Source organism: Arvicanthis niloticus, chromosome 30 (assembly GCF_011762505.2).
Source record: "Arvicanthis niloticus isolate mArvNil1 chromosome 30, mArvNil1.pat.X, whole genome shotgun sequence".
NCBI lineage: Eukaryota > Metazoa > Chordata > Mammalia > Rodentia > Muridae > Arvicanthis > Arvicanthis niloticus.
The window spans coordinates 9519929-9536994 of NC_133438.1; the positions used below are offsets into that span (position 1 = coordinate 9519929).

Genomic DNA, 17066 nt, shown 5'->3' on the forward strand with positions numbered 1-17066 from the left:
ATAATCTAAACTTTTCCTAAGAATATACAAGAGCCACCATAGACAAATAACAATTTCAGAACAGTGAAGCTGCAGGATACGCGTGGAGCGCTGACATTCAAAGTGTCTAGAGGAAGGCCATCAGAGGGATAGTCTCTTTGCAACAAATTTAACAGCATATGCACATGTCAGTTAATGCCCATAAGACAGTTGTATGGATGCATCCCACATAATTCTACATAATAAGTTTAAGCCCAAGTTCTCTGCACAGTAAGATGTTTGTGCAAAAAAATGAAAAGAAAAAAAGTAAAAATACTGATCTCTCTACTTTGGCAAGTTATCCCTGAGCTTCCTAACCAAGTGAGTGATTCTCCTGAGACAAACAGATATGAGGTGCCAACAAACACTCGGCCCTATCGCCACTGTCATGATATTAAACCCCAAAGAGAAATATAAGCAGACTACAATCTCAGTCTATACTCAAGAACAAGTTTCGTGGCATAATTAGGCCACATACGCCTGACATTTTCAGCACTCTACAGTGTGCTTAAATCTTTATTAGTAAGATCCAAGTTTATTTATGATTAAGAATCAATATGTCTCTTTTAATTCTACACATTGCCAACACATTGTGACAACTATTCCATGTGTTCCAATATGCATGTTTAGGACCATGATTCAAGAAAATATCACAGATCCCTCAAATACAACCTACACAGCACATACATAGCCCTCACTCAATAATATAGTGCATCCACTACTCCAAATGGATATCAACATTTTTTTTTTGTAAATGTGTCAAAGTGGATGTATTTTAAAATTACAAGTCATAAGTTCATGCAGAATACTTGTCCTGAAAAATAAACCTCTTAGGAGAAAAAAAAAATGGAGAAAAGTGCTGTAGGAGTGGATTTGGGGTATTATACTGTATAGTTGTAATCATAAAGACAGATTGGTATAGTCATAAAATAAGAAAGGAGTATGACAAAATAGAAGACTCGAAACCAAAATTACAACTGTATGGCTACTTTAATATTTGACAAAAGAGGCAAAGACAACTCAAAACTATGGTCTTCTCAACAAATCGTGATGCCAAAACTAGATCCAGTAGTAGAATAAAATTAAATTCTTATTTCCCACTTTGTGCAAAAATCCATTCAAAATGGAACAAATACCTTATGAAAACCAGACGCACACAGAAAGAAACCTAGGAAACATAGGGATTACCCATGAGGATGTTGGGACAGGAGAGAACTTATTGAATAGAAAGAACACCAACAGCACAGGAAGTAACCCCAAGTACCAACAGACGGCAAGACATGAATATAAAGTTTCTGCCCGTCAAAGGAAACAAGCAGAAGAACAGAAAGATACCCACAAAATGGGACAAAATTTGTAGCAGCAACATTGTGGGCAGGTGCTTGTATCTAGAATTTACCAAGAATACAGAAAGAAAACTCCAAGAAAATAAAACTGCAATGAACAAATGGGCAAATGTGCTAAAGAGACACTTAGAGTAGATAGGAACACAAATAGCCAAGAAACATGGACTAGAAAGGTGTTTAGGATTCCTAAAACGCTATCAAGGGAATAAACTCAAACTACTCTGAAATAGTGGCTCACCCCAGGCAGAAGGGCTGCCTGTCATCTACTGACAACAAATGTCAGAGAGAATGTGGAGAGAAAGGAAGCCTTATTCACTATTGGTTAGTGTGTGTGTGTGTGTCCACGTGCCCACATGCAAATTAATACAGCCATTGTAAAAATCAGTTTAGAGATAATTTAAAGAATTAAAGCTACACGTAATCTATAATTCAGCTCTTTCCTTCCTGGTAACATACTCAGAAAACTGCACACCACACTCCAGAGGCATTTATATACCATATTGGCTGCTGCTTTCCTTATTCACCATAGAGAAGTACTGGAATCAAACTAATTGTCTGTCAATAGACAAATGGATAATGAAAATGTTACACATGTAACATAAAATACTATTCAGATGAAGAGAAAAATGTAATAACTTGCAAGAAAAAAGCAGATGGACTCAGAATGTGTAGTATTAAGTGAGGACATACTGGTAAGAAGGTAAGAAAGAAGAGTCACTATTTTCCCTCATAGGAAAATAGTTAAGACAGAAGTTAAGACAGAAGTAAATAGAGAAAGTCAACCAAGAGTTATTAGAAAACACACCTTGGTCTATCCAGTTACGGTACAACAAAGACCTCCAAATGTTGTTTACCCACAGGGTTATGAGGAATTTGAATGGCAACCTGTGGATGTGTTAGGTCTAAGAAAATTTAAGGAGAGTGTCACTAATTTTGGTATGCACTCACCATTTGTTAAACAAATTCTGACTTCTTGGGCTATTAAAAATAGAATAATCCCCCAAGACTGGAAAGATATGGCAAGAGCTATATTAGAACCTGCCGCAAATTTACAATGGGTTGCATGGTAGAGAGATGAGGCGAGGAAGATAGCAAGACAAAATAGAGCCAATGGGCGAGAGATTTACTGCAACACTTACGTGCTTCAGCTTCCCATCTAGCACGCCACCAGAGCTAGTGAAAAAGGACGATTAATAGGAAGCGGGCATTGTGGACATGTTTAGAAATAGTTCTTTGGAGCTATTCCAATCTGCACTGTCAGCAGTCCAGTCCCCTCAGCAATCACCACTCACAAATCAATACCTGCCATTAGATGCAGAAGAAACAGCAAAGCTATGCCATTCTCCGCCAACTGGCCTGAGACTGGGGAAGCCGCAAGAAGCTGCTGGAATATCACAAGTTCTTTGGCCTGTTACTCTCTCCAAAGACACACGCGTAGATCAGCAATGTGATACAAGGCAAACCGATATCGGATTGTCATCAGCAAAGACTGGTGAGACCGACCGAGTAAGGTGAACCAATGCCAGAGGCTCCTCTCACTGTCTGTGGGGTCATATTTATATTTTTTCTAAACATCAAACTTTCTCTCATGCATCTGCTTCAGCAATTCTCTCACCTGTGCCTGCTTTAGAAAAATATCCTTTCAAGTGTCTGCTTCAGTAAAATATCCTCTTACCTCCGTGCTTGAGCAAAACGTTCTTTCACATGTCCGCTTCAGCATTGTTTAATATGTCTGCTTCAACATTCTTTCATGTATGTCTGCTTCAGCAAAACATCCTTTCACCTGACTGCCTCAGCCAAACATCACATGACATAACTGAGTTTCCAAAGAAACCAGAAATTTCCACTTCTAATACGTATAGATGGAAACTATGCACATGTGCGTACAGTAAAACACAGAGAAAAGAGAACTTGGAAGGTTAAATACCAGGGGTTGAGTTAGGACTGAATGCAGGTAACAATCACCACTTATGAGAAAGGATAAATTATAACATTTTTAGAAATTAAAGTAGACATGACCACTGACCTGGGACATGATTAATGGAGAATCAGCCATTTTTTTCTGTTTTTCTTCTTTGATTTTCTCTTTGAAGAACAATGGATAGCCAGCTTGTGGCCCTTTAATATCAAGGGGTCAAAAAGGAAAAGTAAAATTAATACTGAATGTTGTTAAAAAAAAAAAAAAAAAAAACAATGTGAGATCACATGAAAAGACCCAAGCATCAGGTGTCTAGCCACTGATCCCAAAGCCAGGAGAGCATGGAAAGACTTGGAGAGAAAATCACTCAGAAAAATACTCTCTCAAAATTGATGGAGTCATAAGTGCATTTGAAGACAGTCACGAATCAACACAATCCGTTTTACTAAGGCAGCACAGCACATGATAAATTACAAGTAAAACATACGCAGGAGAAATGGAGGAATTATCTATCAGAACACGAGAGATAACACATTTTATGTGAAGAATAGATAAATACAGGAAACTGGGAAGTATTCATGCTCAAGACAATAAACCAGTCTTTCACTCAGTGAAGACTGAAGAATACTACAAATAATCCAACCGTCAACAACATAAAAAACAAATCATAGGGAATAAAAATACTATGATCAAAAACAAGCGGCTACTCTGAAAATCAATATATAGAGAGAACTGTCAATTAAATAAACAAACCCCCAAATTAAATAAATCTAGCACATGACACGGCTGTTCCACTCCTTGGCTTATGCTCAAAGGACTCAACATCCTACTCCACAAAAACATGTCAAATGCTGCTATACTCATAATAGGTACAAAATGAAAACAATTTAAATGTCCTTTAACTGACAAATTACAATTTTCATATAAATAATGGAATATTATTCAGCTATATAGAAAATTGAAATCATATTTGCAGATAATATCATACTGAGTGGAGTAACCCAGACCCAGAAACGCAGGCACTGCATGTTCTCTCTCATAGGAAGGTCCTAGCTCCAAATCGTCAGATATGAGTTCACACCTTGGAGTAACTGCAGTAACCAGAAAAGTAAAACCAGACAATGATGGGATGTGGAAGAGTAATAGATAGGTTATAATAGGGAAAAAGTGATCTTAAGGGTAAAACTGAAAGTGTATTGAGAGTCTCTTAGATAGATATAATCTTAGAAGGACGGTAAAATAACAGTAAAAATGTCTAAACAGTCATAAGGTATCATAATATTATCCATCTACCATCAAATGCATACCATACATATAAGACTGTGAATGCATATACATTTGGAGTGTAAAGGAAAACTTCCCATTGGGCTGATGATGCTTCCTATAAGAGCCATATATTTTCTAACAAAGCCACCAATGAAAAACTTGCTTTGAAGTTTTGGTTACAGTTGCCCAAGAGACTCCCAATACATTACATGCTATGGCTGTTGTCCATGGTTGTCTCGTAGATGTAGAAGGTGAGTCCCTATTGTTGAGAAGCCATGAACTTTGAACATAGATCCCAGGGGACTCGACAGATGGATCTGACACTAAAGCCTCCTCCCTAGGGACTAGCTTACTTGGTACCAGAAGACAACATGCAAGCTTACCAAGGAGGGAGTCAACCAACAATCCTATCCAGCTATGATACCTATGAACCAGAACAATCTCCACTGTACAATAATCCTGAGGGTACAAGAATGGCAACCATAACTTGGTGGGAAACAACAACTTTCTAATTGACTTAAGACACCCCTCGCCCCCCCTCCCCCCACCAAGATAGGAATCATTCCTCATACTGGAATGAAAACTAGCCAGTTTCCCAATGCTAGTAAAGTCATGACTCTTGGAGGAGAAGCTGCATCCACTACTTTACTAAATCAGAATAAACCCTAATTGAAGTCTAAATATTGATCCTAATTCTGACATAAATGTAGTATTCATCCTTCATCAAGAAGGATGAAGGTTTTTGTTGTTGTTTTTTGTTTTGGTTTGGCTTGATTTTTTGCAGCACATAGAGATTACAGAAAACCACAATCAGTCAAAATGCATAGCTGACACATAAGTAACACAACTCTGGCATCTAAGGCTCAGGCATCACTGATCAAGAAGGGGCAGGATTATTGTAAGAGCCAGATGAAGGGGAGATTTGCTGTGACATTGTGTCTCCTAGAAATGTCAGAGGAGCTACATGCATGAAATCTTAATATCATGGTAGCCTGTACATGAGCTGAAGAAGGACAACACCAAGAGACATGCTAACAAAAAAAGAAGAAAGCTCACTAGGCCTCAACCCTTGTCAAACACAAAGGAATTCTGAGAACTAGAAATAGTCTTCCCAAGAGAACAGTGCACCATGGTTATTCAGTAGCAAGTGCTCATCACTGAAAACATACAGACTAAGTAAGTTGTACTTTTATGTTTAGGAATTCATACCAACATATAACAATAATGAAAGAAAAAGCCATTAAGAAATAATAAATGCCTGTGTAAAGTGAAGAAGATTTTGCATCAGCTACATAACACATTGGTAGGATTAACATAGTGAAAATGGCCATCTTACCAAAAGCAATCTACAGAGTTAATGCAATTCCCATAAATTTCCAACACAGATTTTTACAGACCTTGAAAGAATAATTCTCAATTTCATATGGAGACATTTAATTTGATGTTGGCTGTTGGGTTGCTGTACATGGCCTTTATTGTGTTTAAACATGTGCCTTTTATCTCTGATCTCTCCAAGACTTTTAATATGAAAGGGGTTGGAATTTTGTTCAAGAATTTTCAACATCTAATGAGATAATCATGTGGGTTTTTTTTTTCTTTCAGTTTGATTGTAAGAGGACATTGATGTATTTTTGTATAATAAACCACCCATGCATCCCTGGGATGAAGCATACTTAATCTTGGTGGATTATGTCTCTGGTGTGTTCTTGGAGTCGGTTTGTGAGAATTTGTTGAATATTTTTGCATTAACGTTCATAAGGGAAATTTGTCTAAAATTCTCTTTCTTTGTTGAGTCTTTGTGGGTTTAGGTATCAGGGTGACAGAGTCCTCAAAAATGAATCTGGCAATGTTCTTCCTGTTTCTGTTCAGTAGAATCGTTTGAGTATTTGTCTTAGCTGTTCTTTAAAACAGTATGGTAGAAGTCTACACTAAAACCATCTGGTCCTGGGTTGTTTGTTTGTTTGTTTGTTTTTCTTTTCCTTTTTTTTGTTGGGAGACTTTTAATGACTATTTAGAAAGTTTGCCTGATCTTGATTTAAGTTTGGTAAGTGATATTGCTCTAGAAAATCATCCATTTTATTTAGATTTGCCAAGTTTGTGGAGTTCAGACTTTTGAAATAAAGACCTAATGATTCCTTGAATTTCCTCAGTGTCTGTTGTTATGTTTCCCCTTTCCCTTTTGATTTAATTGGGATACTGTCTCTGTCTTTTAGTTAGTTTGGCTAAGGGTTTGTCTATCTTCTTGACTGTCTCAAAGAACCAGCTCTTGGTTTCCTAGACTATTTGTATTGATTGATTGATATGAACCCTCAGTTTGATTATTTCCTGCTGTCTACTCTTCTTGGCTGTGTAAGCTTCTTCTTTTTTTTTTTTTTTTTCCCTAGAGATTCCAGGTATACTGCTAAATTGTTAGTATGAGGACTCTACAATTTCTTTAAAAAGCACTTAGTGCTATGAACACCCCTCTTACTTCTGCTTTCACTGTGTCCCACAAGTTTGGGTATATTTTCATTGAATTCTACAAAGTTCGTTCTTTCTTTCTTTCTTTCTTTCTTTCTTTCTTTCTTTCTTTCTTTCTTTCTTTCTTTCTTTCTTTCTTTCTTTCTTTCTTTCTTTCTTTCTTCTTTGACCCAGTGGTCATCGAGTAGAGAGTTGTTCAGTTTCTATGATTTTGTAGGCTTTTTGTTGTTTCTGTTTTTGTTGAATTCCAGCTTTATTGCATGGTGATGATAGGATATAAGAAGTTACTTTAATTTTCTTGTATTGGCTGAGACCTTCTTTGTCACTGAGTATATGGTCAATTTTGGAGAATTTTTCATGAGGCACTGAGAAGATAGCATATTTTGTGTTTGGGTGAAATATTCTGTAGATATCCCTTAGGTCCATTTGATTCATAACCTCTGTTAGTTTCATTATTTCTCTGTTTATTATCTGTCTCTGTGACCTGTCAGCTGGTTACAGTGAAGTTCAATGTGTGATTTCAGCTTCAGTGATGTTTCCTTTATGAATGTGGGTGTCTTTCCATTTGGGACATAAATGTTTAGAATTGAGACATCATCTAGCAGGATTTTTCCCTTAATGAGTACAAAGTATCCTTCCATCTCTCTTTTTTTTTATTACTTTTGGTTGAAAGTCTATTTTATTACATATTATACGTACATCAGCTTGTTTCTTGGATCCATGTGATTAGAAAATTTTTTTCCAGCCCTTTCCTATAAGATAATGTTTATATTTGTTGCTGAGGCACGTTACTTGTATACACCAGAATGATTGATTCTTGCTACATATCTAGTCTCTTATCTTGTGTCTTTTTATTGGGGAATTGAGTCGATGTTGAGAGATATTTATGACCAATGATTGTTAGTTCCTGTTATTTTGATGTTGTTGGTGGTTTCTCTCTCTCTCTCTCTCTCTCTCTCTCTCTCTCTCTCTCTCTCTCTCTCTGTGTGTGTGTGTGTTCTTTTTGTTTGGCTGGTTTGGAATTATCTATTTCTTGTGTCTTCTTGAATGCATACATACCCTTCTTATATTGAAGTTTTCCTTCTAATATCCCGTGTAGGGCTAGATTAATGAAAACATATTGTTTATATTTGGTTTTATCACAGAATATCTTATTTTCTCCTATGGTAATTCAAAGTTTTGCTGGGTATACAAGTTTGGGTTAGCATCTGTGATCCTGTAGAGACTGTAAGACATCTACCTGCCCAGGTCCTTCTGGCTTTTAAACTCTCTGTTAAATCTGATGTAATTCTAATAGATAGGCCTCTATATGTTACTACAGAGCAATAGTAATGAAAATGGCAAGGTATTGGTATAGAAACAGACTGGTTAAACAATGGGCCCAGAAATAAACCCACATACCTATGGACATTTGATTTTTAACAAAGAAATCAAAACCATATGTCATATTTAGGGTTCTACTGCTGTGAACAAATACCAAGACCAACGCAATTCTTTAAAGAATAACAAATAATTAGGGTTGGCTTACAGGTTCAAAGGTTTAGTCCACTATCAATAAGTTGGGAGCATGGCAGGCATGGTCCAGAAGTAGCTGAGCATTCTACATCTTCATCTGAAGGATATTAGGAGAAGACAGGCTTCCAGGCAGCTAGTACAAGGGTCTCAAAGCCCATACCCACAGTGACACATTTTCTCAAACAAGGCTATACCTCCTAATAGTGCCACTCCCTGGGCCAAGCATATTCAAACCACCACAATCCACTCCCTGGCACCTATGACCTGTACAAACACATGAGTCTGTGGGGGTCCATACCTAGCTATAGAATAATAACAAATAGATTTAGTCCAACTTCCAAAGTGCCCATGTTCTATAGCAGTCTCAGCAAAGTAAGAAGTTTAAAGTTCAAAGTCTCTTCTGAGACTCATCCAATCATTTAACTGTAATCCCCAAAGTAAGACAGAAAAACATCTTGGCAAACTCCAAACTCTGCATCTCCATGTCTGATGTCAAAGCACTCTTCAGTTCTCAACTCCTTTTTCATCTTTGTTGATTGTAACAAACTTCTTTCTCCTGGTTTGCTTCCACTCCCTGTTAGCAGCTTTCCTTAGCAGACAACCCAACACTCTGGCATATTGAACATTTTGGGGTCTCCAAGGCAACTTTAACTTCACAGCTTCTTGTTTCAATGTCTGGGATCATGTGTGGACATGATCTTTTAGGCTCCTCCAAAGAGCTTGGGTCACATCTCCATCTCGTTCCTCTGTAGCACTCTAGACTCTGGTTGACGGTTGACTCTACTCCACTGCTGCTGCTGTTCCTGGTACTGGTATCTTGAAAACACTGTGGTCTTCTGCTACAACTAGGCTTCACCAATAGATTCTCATAGGCTCTCTTCCTGGTGTGAAGCCTCAACTTATCTGCATGACCCTTTCAGTCTAGGGGTGTAAACTATAACTGAGGCTGCACCTTCACCAATGGCCTTCCTTGACCTCTCACTCTGTCAGACCTCAGCTGTTCTCTATGACCCCTTCATATGTTCAAAACCAATAAAACCTGAGTGATTCTTACACATTACCAAGTTCAGCTGCACCACAAGGTACAACCCTGGCTATCTCTGGAACATAGCTTCATCGTACTCTCAGAAAACACTTCCCAGAGGATTTCACCTCAGTGACGCTGGTCTATTCTTAATCACTATCAATTTCTTCGCTCCAGCTAACCAGCACCAATTGTTCCAAGAGTCCATTCTATTCTTAACTCTAAAGCCAGAGCCACATGGCAGAAGTTGCCGCGTTCTGCTTGCTGGGGCTGGAAATGGCCCTTCTTATTCTATTACCAACTTTCTGTTTTCCACCTCCCTTGCTGCCTAAGATTGGCTGTTCTAAAACTTGCTCTGTAGGTTGACCTTGAACTCAGAGATCTGCATGACTCTGTCTCTTGAATACTGGGATCAAAGGCATGTATCAATATGCCTGGACTTAAACTTTTCTCTACTTGGAACTTGTTCTATACCAGGCTGGCCTCTACCTCAGGAAGCTGCTTCCCTTTGGCTCATATATATATACCATCATGCTTGGACATAAGTTTTCATGGCCATTGCTCCTAAGATCTGGATAAAAAGCTTGTGTCTTCCAGGCTCAATATCTGGATCACAAGTGTGCACTCCATTTTTGGATTGTAGTTCATTCCAGATTAAAAGTCAAAACTATTCTTTGTTCAACTGCAAACACAAACAATAAGCTGAGGGGTGAAATTATGCCCTGAGATCACCACTCCCTTCATCTCTTTATCTCCTTGAACATAGGATTCAGCTCCATTTCACTTGCTGGTGCCCCTTTATTACTTGAACCATACAATGTATATTTTTTTTCTTTCTCAGCTTGCTCCTTTTCATTAAAACACTCTTCAAAAGACTAAACCAGAGAACAAAGTCTCTGCTGGGCTCTTTTAAGACTTCCTTTGTCAATGTAATTAATAGAAATCTCTTTACTTTAGCCTCAGGTAGACTCTTCAGACAAGGGTAAAAAGAAGCCATACTCTTCACAAAAATCCCACAAGAGTCTGTAGGCTATATACTGAAATTCTTCTCCATTGACACCTCTTGGGCCAGGTCTGAACAGTTCAAATCACTCTCAGCAACAAAGTGTTCTATATTCCTACTAGGACAGCCCATTAACCCCCACTTAAAGTATTCCACTGCTTTCTAAATCCAAAGTCCCAATATCCACATACTTCCAAACAAAAGCATATTCAGGCCCATCACAGCAATACCCCAGTTCCTGGTACCAACTCTGTGTTAGTTAGGGTTTTACTGATGTGAACAGACATTATTACCAAGGAAACTCTTATAAGGACAACATTTAATTGGGGCTAGTTTACAGGTTCAGAGTTTTAGTCCATGCAAGCATGGTGCAGGAAAAGTTGAGAGTTCTACATCTTCATTTTAAGGCTGTTAGAAGACTGGTTCCCAGGCAGCTAGTCAAAGAGTCTTAAAGCTCACACACACAGTGACACACTTCCTCCAACAAGGCCATACCTACACCAACAAGGCTATACCTCCTAATAGTGCCACTCCCTAGGCCAACCATATTCAAAAGACCAGAGACTTGATATACCATGGGGTGGTGATGGGGGGGGGGGAGGGCTCCCCTGTGGGGAGCCGACAGAAGGCGGCTATCATCCTTGCAGCCATCTTGAGCCATATACCCTGACTTGTTTACAATAGTCTACAACAGCTGAGCACACTCTGATAACATCTTGTCTTAGATAACCAGGATTTTCCCTTGGGTGTGTAAGACTTAAAGGTGTGATTTAGAGCCAAAGGTATAACTTAAAGGTGTAATTTAGAGATAAGACTTAAAGGCGTGGCTTAGAAGTGAGACATATAAAAGTCGAGAGGTAGACAGAAGAAATTATTAGACACTTGTACTTGGAAGAGTACTTGAGACTTGAGACTTGAGGCAGGTAACTTGGAACTAAGAAAGAGACTAGCAACTTAGAACTAGGATTAGGACTTGAGACTTGGTGCCGAAGCCCAGGACCTGAGACTTATTACAGCTGGAACTAGGGACGTAGAGAAAAGAAGAGAGACTGAAGAATAAATGGGATTGAATCACACTCTGTCTGGTCTCCATTTTTCGAGTCCATCCTCACTCTCTCTCTTGCTGAACCCCGACCCGCCGACTGGAACAGCTTGGGGCAGTGCGGGCTCTAACAATTTAGCCCCCAAGGCTTTTGGCAGTGCGGGTTCCAACATTGAGAGAGCTGTCCCCCCGACATTTTGGCCCCCAAGCGTGGGGCAGAGCAGTTGGCAACACTTTCCCTTATCAGATAAGAAGGGGAGGAAAGAATGGGAGGAGTAGTACCCCCCTGTGTGAAGGGATACTTGGAAGAAGGGGACTGATATTGGGTTGTAAAGAAAATAAATATCTTATTAAAAAAAAAAAAAGAATGGGGTATATTATTGTTAAATTCGTTGTATATGTGAAAGTGATTTATATCTTCAGTTCAAATAGCATTACATTTAAACTTACCAAAATAACCTTCAGAGAATTAGGAAAGAGCAACCTTGAATTTATATTGGCCAAGAAATTTCCTGGGTACAAAATAACCTCAGGAAAATGTTGCAGTGCTTCAGCTATCCCAATGTAATTCCAGATCAGCCCATGCAGACCAGCATTGTGGTCCAATGTGGACCAGCAGGACCTTATACCTGCCTAATAGCAATGACCATGTGACTACAACCAAAATACCTCAACCATGGGTTGCAGACTAGACAGCCTCTTCAAATAGTGGCACTGGGAAAGTATCTATCCATATATAAAAACATGAACCTGGGTCTAAGTCTCTCCTAGAATCACAGACCTTCATGTATAATCTGAAACAGTGAATATTGCAGAGTAACAAGAAGGGGAAAACATTTGATATAAGAGCAGTGACTGACAAACAATATTGTGTAAAATGAAAAACATCCAGGGAAATAACAGTAACTATAAAAGTTATTTATAAAAGTATAAAGAGATAGAATATATTGTAGATACACTCATTAGCTACCTATTTACAGAACAATGGGTAAGAACCCAGAATCAATCAAAACATTAGAAAGGAAACAAATGATAATGTAATCAATAAATAAGCAACTGAATTGAACCCTCCATGCTCAACAGCAGTTTCAGTGGCTAATATGCACATATTAAAAAGCTCTACATTATAGGCCATAAGATCCTGTAAATTCAATATACAGAGATTCCGAAACAGTAAAAAAATGTATCTTTTCAGCAATTTCTTGATATGTAAGTGGATATTATTCCCTAAGCTAAAGATGTAAACAGAGCAGAGTTTTCAAAAAATTGACAGCTGAAATTAAAATAAATATTTTCTACCAAAAAAATCCATTTCATATCTAAAGATACAAGATACTGAGCAATATTTTTATAAGTCAGGGTTTCTCTGTGTAGCCATGTCTGTCCTGGAACTTACATTGTAGATGAGGCTGGCCTAGAACTCATAGAGCTCTGCCTGCCTCTTCCACAAAAGTGCTAGGATTAAAGGCTTGTACTAACACAATCTGGCTTAAAAAAATTTTTTTAAAAATTAAAGGCTATGACTATAGGCAGCAGTAAAGAAGACTGATAGACTGATGATCATAATTATACTAGTGACAGAAAAAACAAGACAAAAGAATTGAAATACAAAATCAAGAGTATAAGCAAATGATAAAATGGTCCACTAGATATAAAGTCCTTTGATCAACACAGGTGCATGTTGCAAAACCCAGAATGCAGAAATTCCCAGCAGACATGAACAGAAGACTACATAAAACATGTAAAAACTGGCACATTGACCATATTCTTTTCAACCTGACAAGGCAACTTAGAAAGAGGACTGTCTTCTCTTAGATGCCAACCAATTCCTATTAAACCAATCCCTATTAAAACCCTATTTTCATATTTTACTGAAAATAATCCTATAGTACCAAGGAACAGTAAATAGCCAGAAAAAAAAAGTCTCACCTAGGTGTGATCTCAAAGTATATTAACAAGTACAGCAATGGAAACCACTTAGAGCTGTCGGGACAACAGACAATAAGAGATGTCCATGAGAAGACAGAATAGACAGAGTTTAATAGTCTGCAAATAATTTCCTGATTCTTATCAAAACTCAGTTGGCATTATTTTCAGAATGAAAAAATGAGAGAGCATGCTAGAATATCAAAAGCTCAAATATTCTTAAAACAATAAACAAATCTACAAGTATTAATTTTCATCGTTCTATAATATATTGAAATCAGTGAGATGAAAACTATTTAATACTGGCATGTAGACATGATCGGTGATGTGCATGGAATAAGGACAGCATCACTCACATGCACAGTCAAATAAAATTTTTATTTCCTTCCTAGTATCAGTTCTTCTGTAGAAAGACTTCTCACTTCTAAAATACGAAATCCTGAGGAGATTTTTCTCGGTAGAAGTCTCTAGAATTATTTCTAGCAAAACAGAATGTGGCAAAACTGATTTCATGACTCACTTCCACAGTCACTGGAACCCCTTGCCATCCCTTCACCAATCCTCCAACATACCTGGATCCTTAGCTACTGTCTCCTCCCTCTCCATCTTCCAGGTCTCTTTGTTGCGCTTCACAGGTGAGCAGTTCTGGGTGATCAGTGAGCCCTGCACATGAGAAAGAGACTCTTCAGAAAGCACCTGGATTGCTAACATACTACTGTGCTCAGTAGGTTAAGAGAAATGAAATTGAGAATTCTACAGTGAACCCTTCCCATTTTCACATAGTGTTGGAATACTGAAAACATCTAAAAAGTATTTTCATTTACCATAACTTGAACCTCACTTCCAATCACAGCTCTGTTTAATCTCAGGGGCAGAAATGGAATTGAAAGATTGGGATGAGAATATTATATACTAGTGAGGTTCTAAATGTTGGGGCCTAGGCTGGCCCACTTTGGGCGGCCACTGTATCCTGGCCCAAGCTGCCGCTCCGATCCGAGGGTCAGGGTTCAGCAAGAGCGAGAGTGAGGACGGACTCCAAGAATGCAGACCAGACAGAGTGTAATTCAATCCCGTTTATTCTTTAGTCTTGCTTCTTCTCTCCAAGTCCCTAGTTCCTAGTCCCTAGTGCCTCCAAGTTCCAAGTGCTAAGTGCCTAATGCTTACTACCTAGTTCTTCTGAGTTCTCTCCCAAGTGCCCTGCTACCTGTCTTCTCTCTGCTGTGTCTGGTTCTCTCCTCTGTGTCTCCCTAATGTCTGATGTGTCTACTGTCTGCCTCTGCCTTTTATATGTCTTACTTCTAAGCCATGCCTCTAAGTCACACCTATAAGCATGCCCTTAGGTCTTATCTCTAAATTACACTCTTAAGTCACACACCTTTAATCTCATGCACCTTTAATCTCACGCACCTTTAATCTCAAGGTATCTAAACCAAGATTATCGGAGTGTGCTCAGCTGTTGTAGGCTATTGTAATCAAGTCTCATGTCAGGGTATATGGCTCAAGATGGCTGCAAAGCTGATAGCCGCTTTCTGCTAAAAGTCGGCCCCCAACACTAAATTTATCCTGGACTAAAACTGATGGAAGCCTTATACTCCCAAAGAAAGACACCAAAGAAGAGAAAACATTTCCTGAAATGTTTTTGTTCCTCTGAGGATTTTGCCTTACTCTGTACAATGTGAGACTCATCCACACAATTCTCACACACTTGCAATCTAATTTGCCAAGAACCCTAAGAAGGAACAAGGGAGACAGAAATCACATCCACAGAAACCAGACTCTTCAAATTCTGCAGCATCAAATCTCTATACAGAGACCTGTGAGCAGGGACCAGGCATTGCCCCTCCTCCTGGGAGAAGTCCACATCCACACCACTGTCAACACACCACAAAATAAAACACAACAGATTGAACATTCCTGCTGCTGCACAACTTTAATGTGAGCACTGAGGAGATAGAGGTCAGCGGAAATCTGTGAATTCCAGTCCAGCCTGGTCTACATGGTGACTTCTACATAACAGTTGGGTCATGTGTCCATGGGCAGAATGCTTTTCTTGAACCCCAAGAAGACAAGAGGATTGCAGAGATTTTTCTGATGTAGATGAGTTATCATAATTATTCACAAGATCATTTTTAATATCATCCTAAACTATAATTAATGCCTTTGACTTTTGTTTCAATCTATCTTTTTGCTGCAAAACATGGTTTCTCTGTGTAGCCCCTGCTGTCCTTAAACTCTCTCTACAGAGCAGGTTGGCAAAAAATTCCAAGATCTACCTGCCTCTGCCTCTGGAGTGCTGGGATTACAGGTGTGTGCCATCACCACAAGCTGGTTTGTACTGCCCTGTCTAACTGAAAACCCTGTGACCTGATTCCCTCAAAAGCATACTGTGATTTCCAGCTCTAATTTGCAATATTAAGAATCCAGAATAAGTAGACACATTTTTTCCTTTTTCTTGTCTGACCCACCTACCTGCCTTCCTTACTTACTTACTTTTTCCCCCCTTTCCTCCCTCTTATCCTTTCTTCTTCCTTCCCCTTGTATTTCTTGCTGTTGTTGTATTTATATTTAAGGTTTTAGAAACAGGGTCTCACAATGTAGCTGTGGTAGTCCTGGAACTATGTAGCCCAGGTTGGCCTACAACTAACTCATTGAGATCCACCTGCCTTTGTCTCCAGAGTGCTGAGATAACAGAGAAGTGTCACCAAGACTGGCAGCACAGTTTTCACAATGTTGTATTTACATCACAGCGTGCATACAGTTTTAGATGGAAAATTAATGGTGGCTAAAACGTTGAGTTTTAAAAGTTAATTTTTACATCCATACCTGTGGAACTCCAATTGTACTCTGAATTAATTTTGCAGATGTTCCTTTTATTTAGGACTAATATCTAAAAGCTCTAGGGGAATCCAAGTCCCTAAGTCCATGTGCCACTCTCTTGAATAGGGAAATGGTAGAACACGGAAGTTAGCATGGATAATCGTAAATTTCAAGAGCTTTGTCCTTTCCACAATAGCAAAGAGAACTGCGTTTGTAAATATCAACCGGTAAATTTAAATGTTCTACTAGATTATTCTTAGAATATCTGGAGGCTAGATCAATTGAAAAAATAGCATTATCCAGTTACTATTATTGAAAATTTATCGACGAGGGTAAGACATCCACAGCACAATTTTGAGAGCTGTCATCCTTATGAGTAGCAGAGACACTGATCATGTTCTGCTCCGCTCCCGCCCGTTTCCCAGCCCCGCAGCTCCTCTGACCTGGGAGGTTCCCGGGTCCCCAGGCTGCGGTTCCCGCCGCTGCGCTGCCGACTGCTGACTCTCCCAGGACGCGCCCGCCTGGCACCTGTGGCTTAGGGGAGTTCACGGGTCCCGCAACACCCCGGCCGCGGGCTCTGCAGACGAGTCTGCACCACGTGACTCCACACAGTGCTAGCCCGAGGTCGGAAATTGATTCTTGGCAATTTGGGCTCTGACTCTTTACCTTCAATTCCTTAGGCTCACACACATTGCATCCCAGTATCCCAGCTGGTCACTCCTCTAAACCCG

General features: G+C 39.1%; 1 protein-coding gene across 4 annotated transcripts in view; it reads right to left on the reverse strand.

The window, feature by feature from the left end:
- The window catches only part of LOC143440941 (uncharacterized), a 25412-nt gene extending 8346 nt beyond the window's left edge, over positions 1-17066 (reverse strand). For 3 of the 4 annotated variants that reach the window (XM_076927885.1, XM_076927884.1, XM_076927882.1), the window contains exons 1-3: positions 16779-17060; positions 14091-14181; positions 3391-3482 (exon numbers count right to left, since the gene is read on the reverse strand). In XM_076927885.1, coding sequence (XP_076784000.1) covers positions 3391-3482; positions 14091-14124 — 126 coding nt within the window. In that variant the 5' untranslated portion in view covers positions 14125-14181; positions 16779-17060. Of the gene's footprint in view, positions 1-3390; positions 3483-14090; positions 14182-16778 lie in introns of all 4 variants that reach the window. The other variant, XM_076927883.1, reaches the window with a different exon arrangement.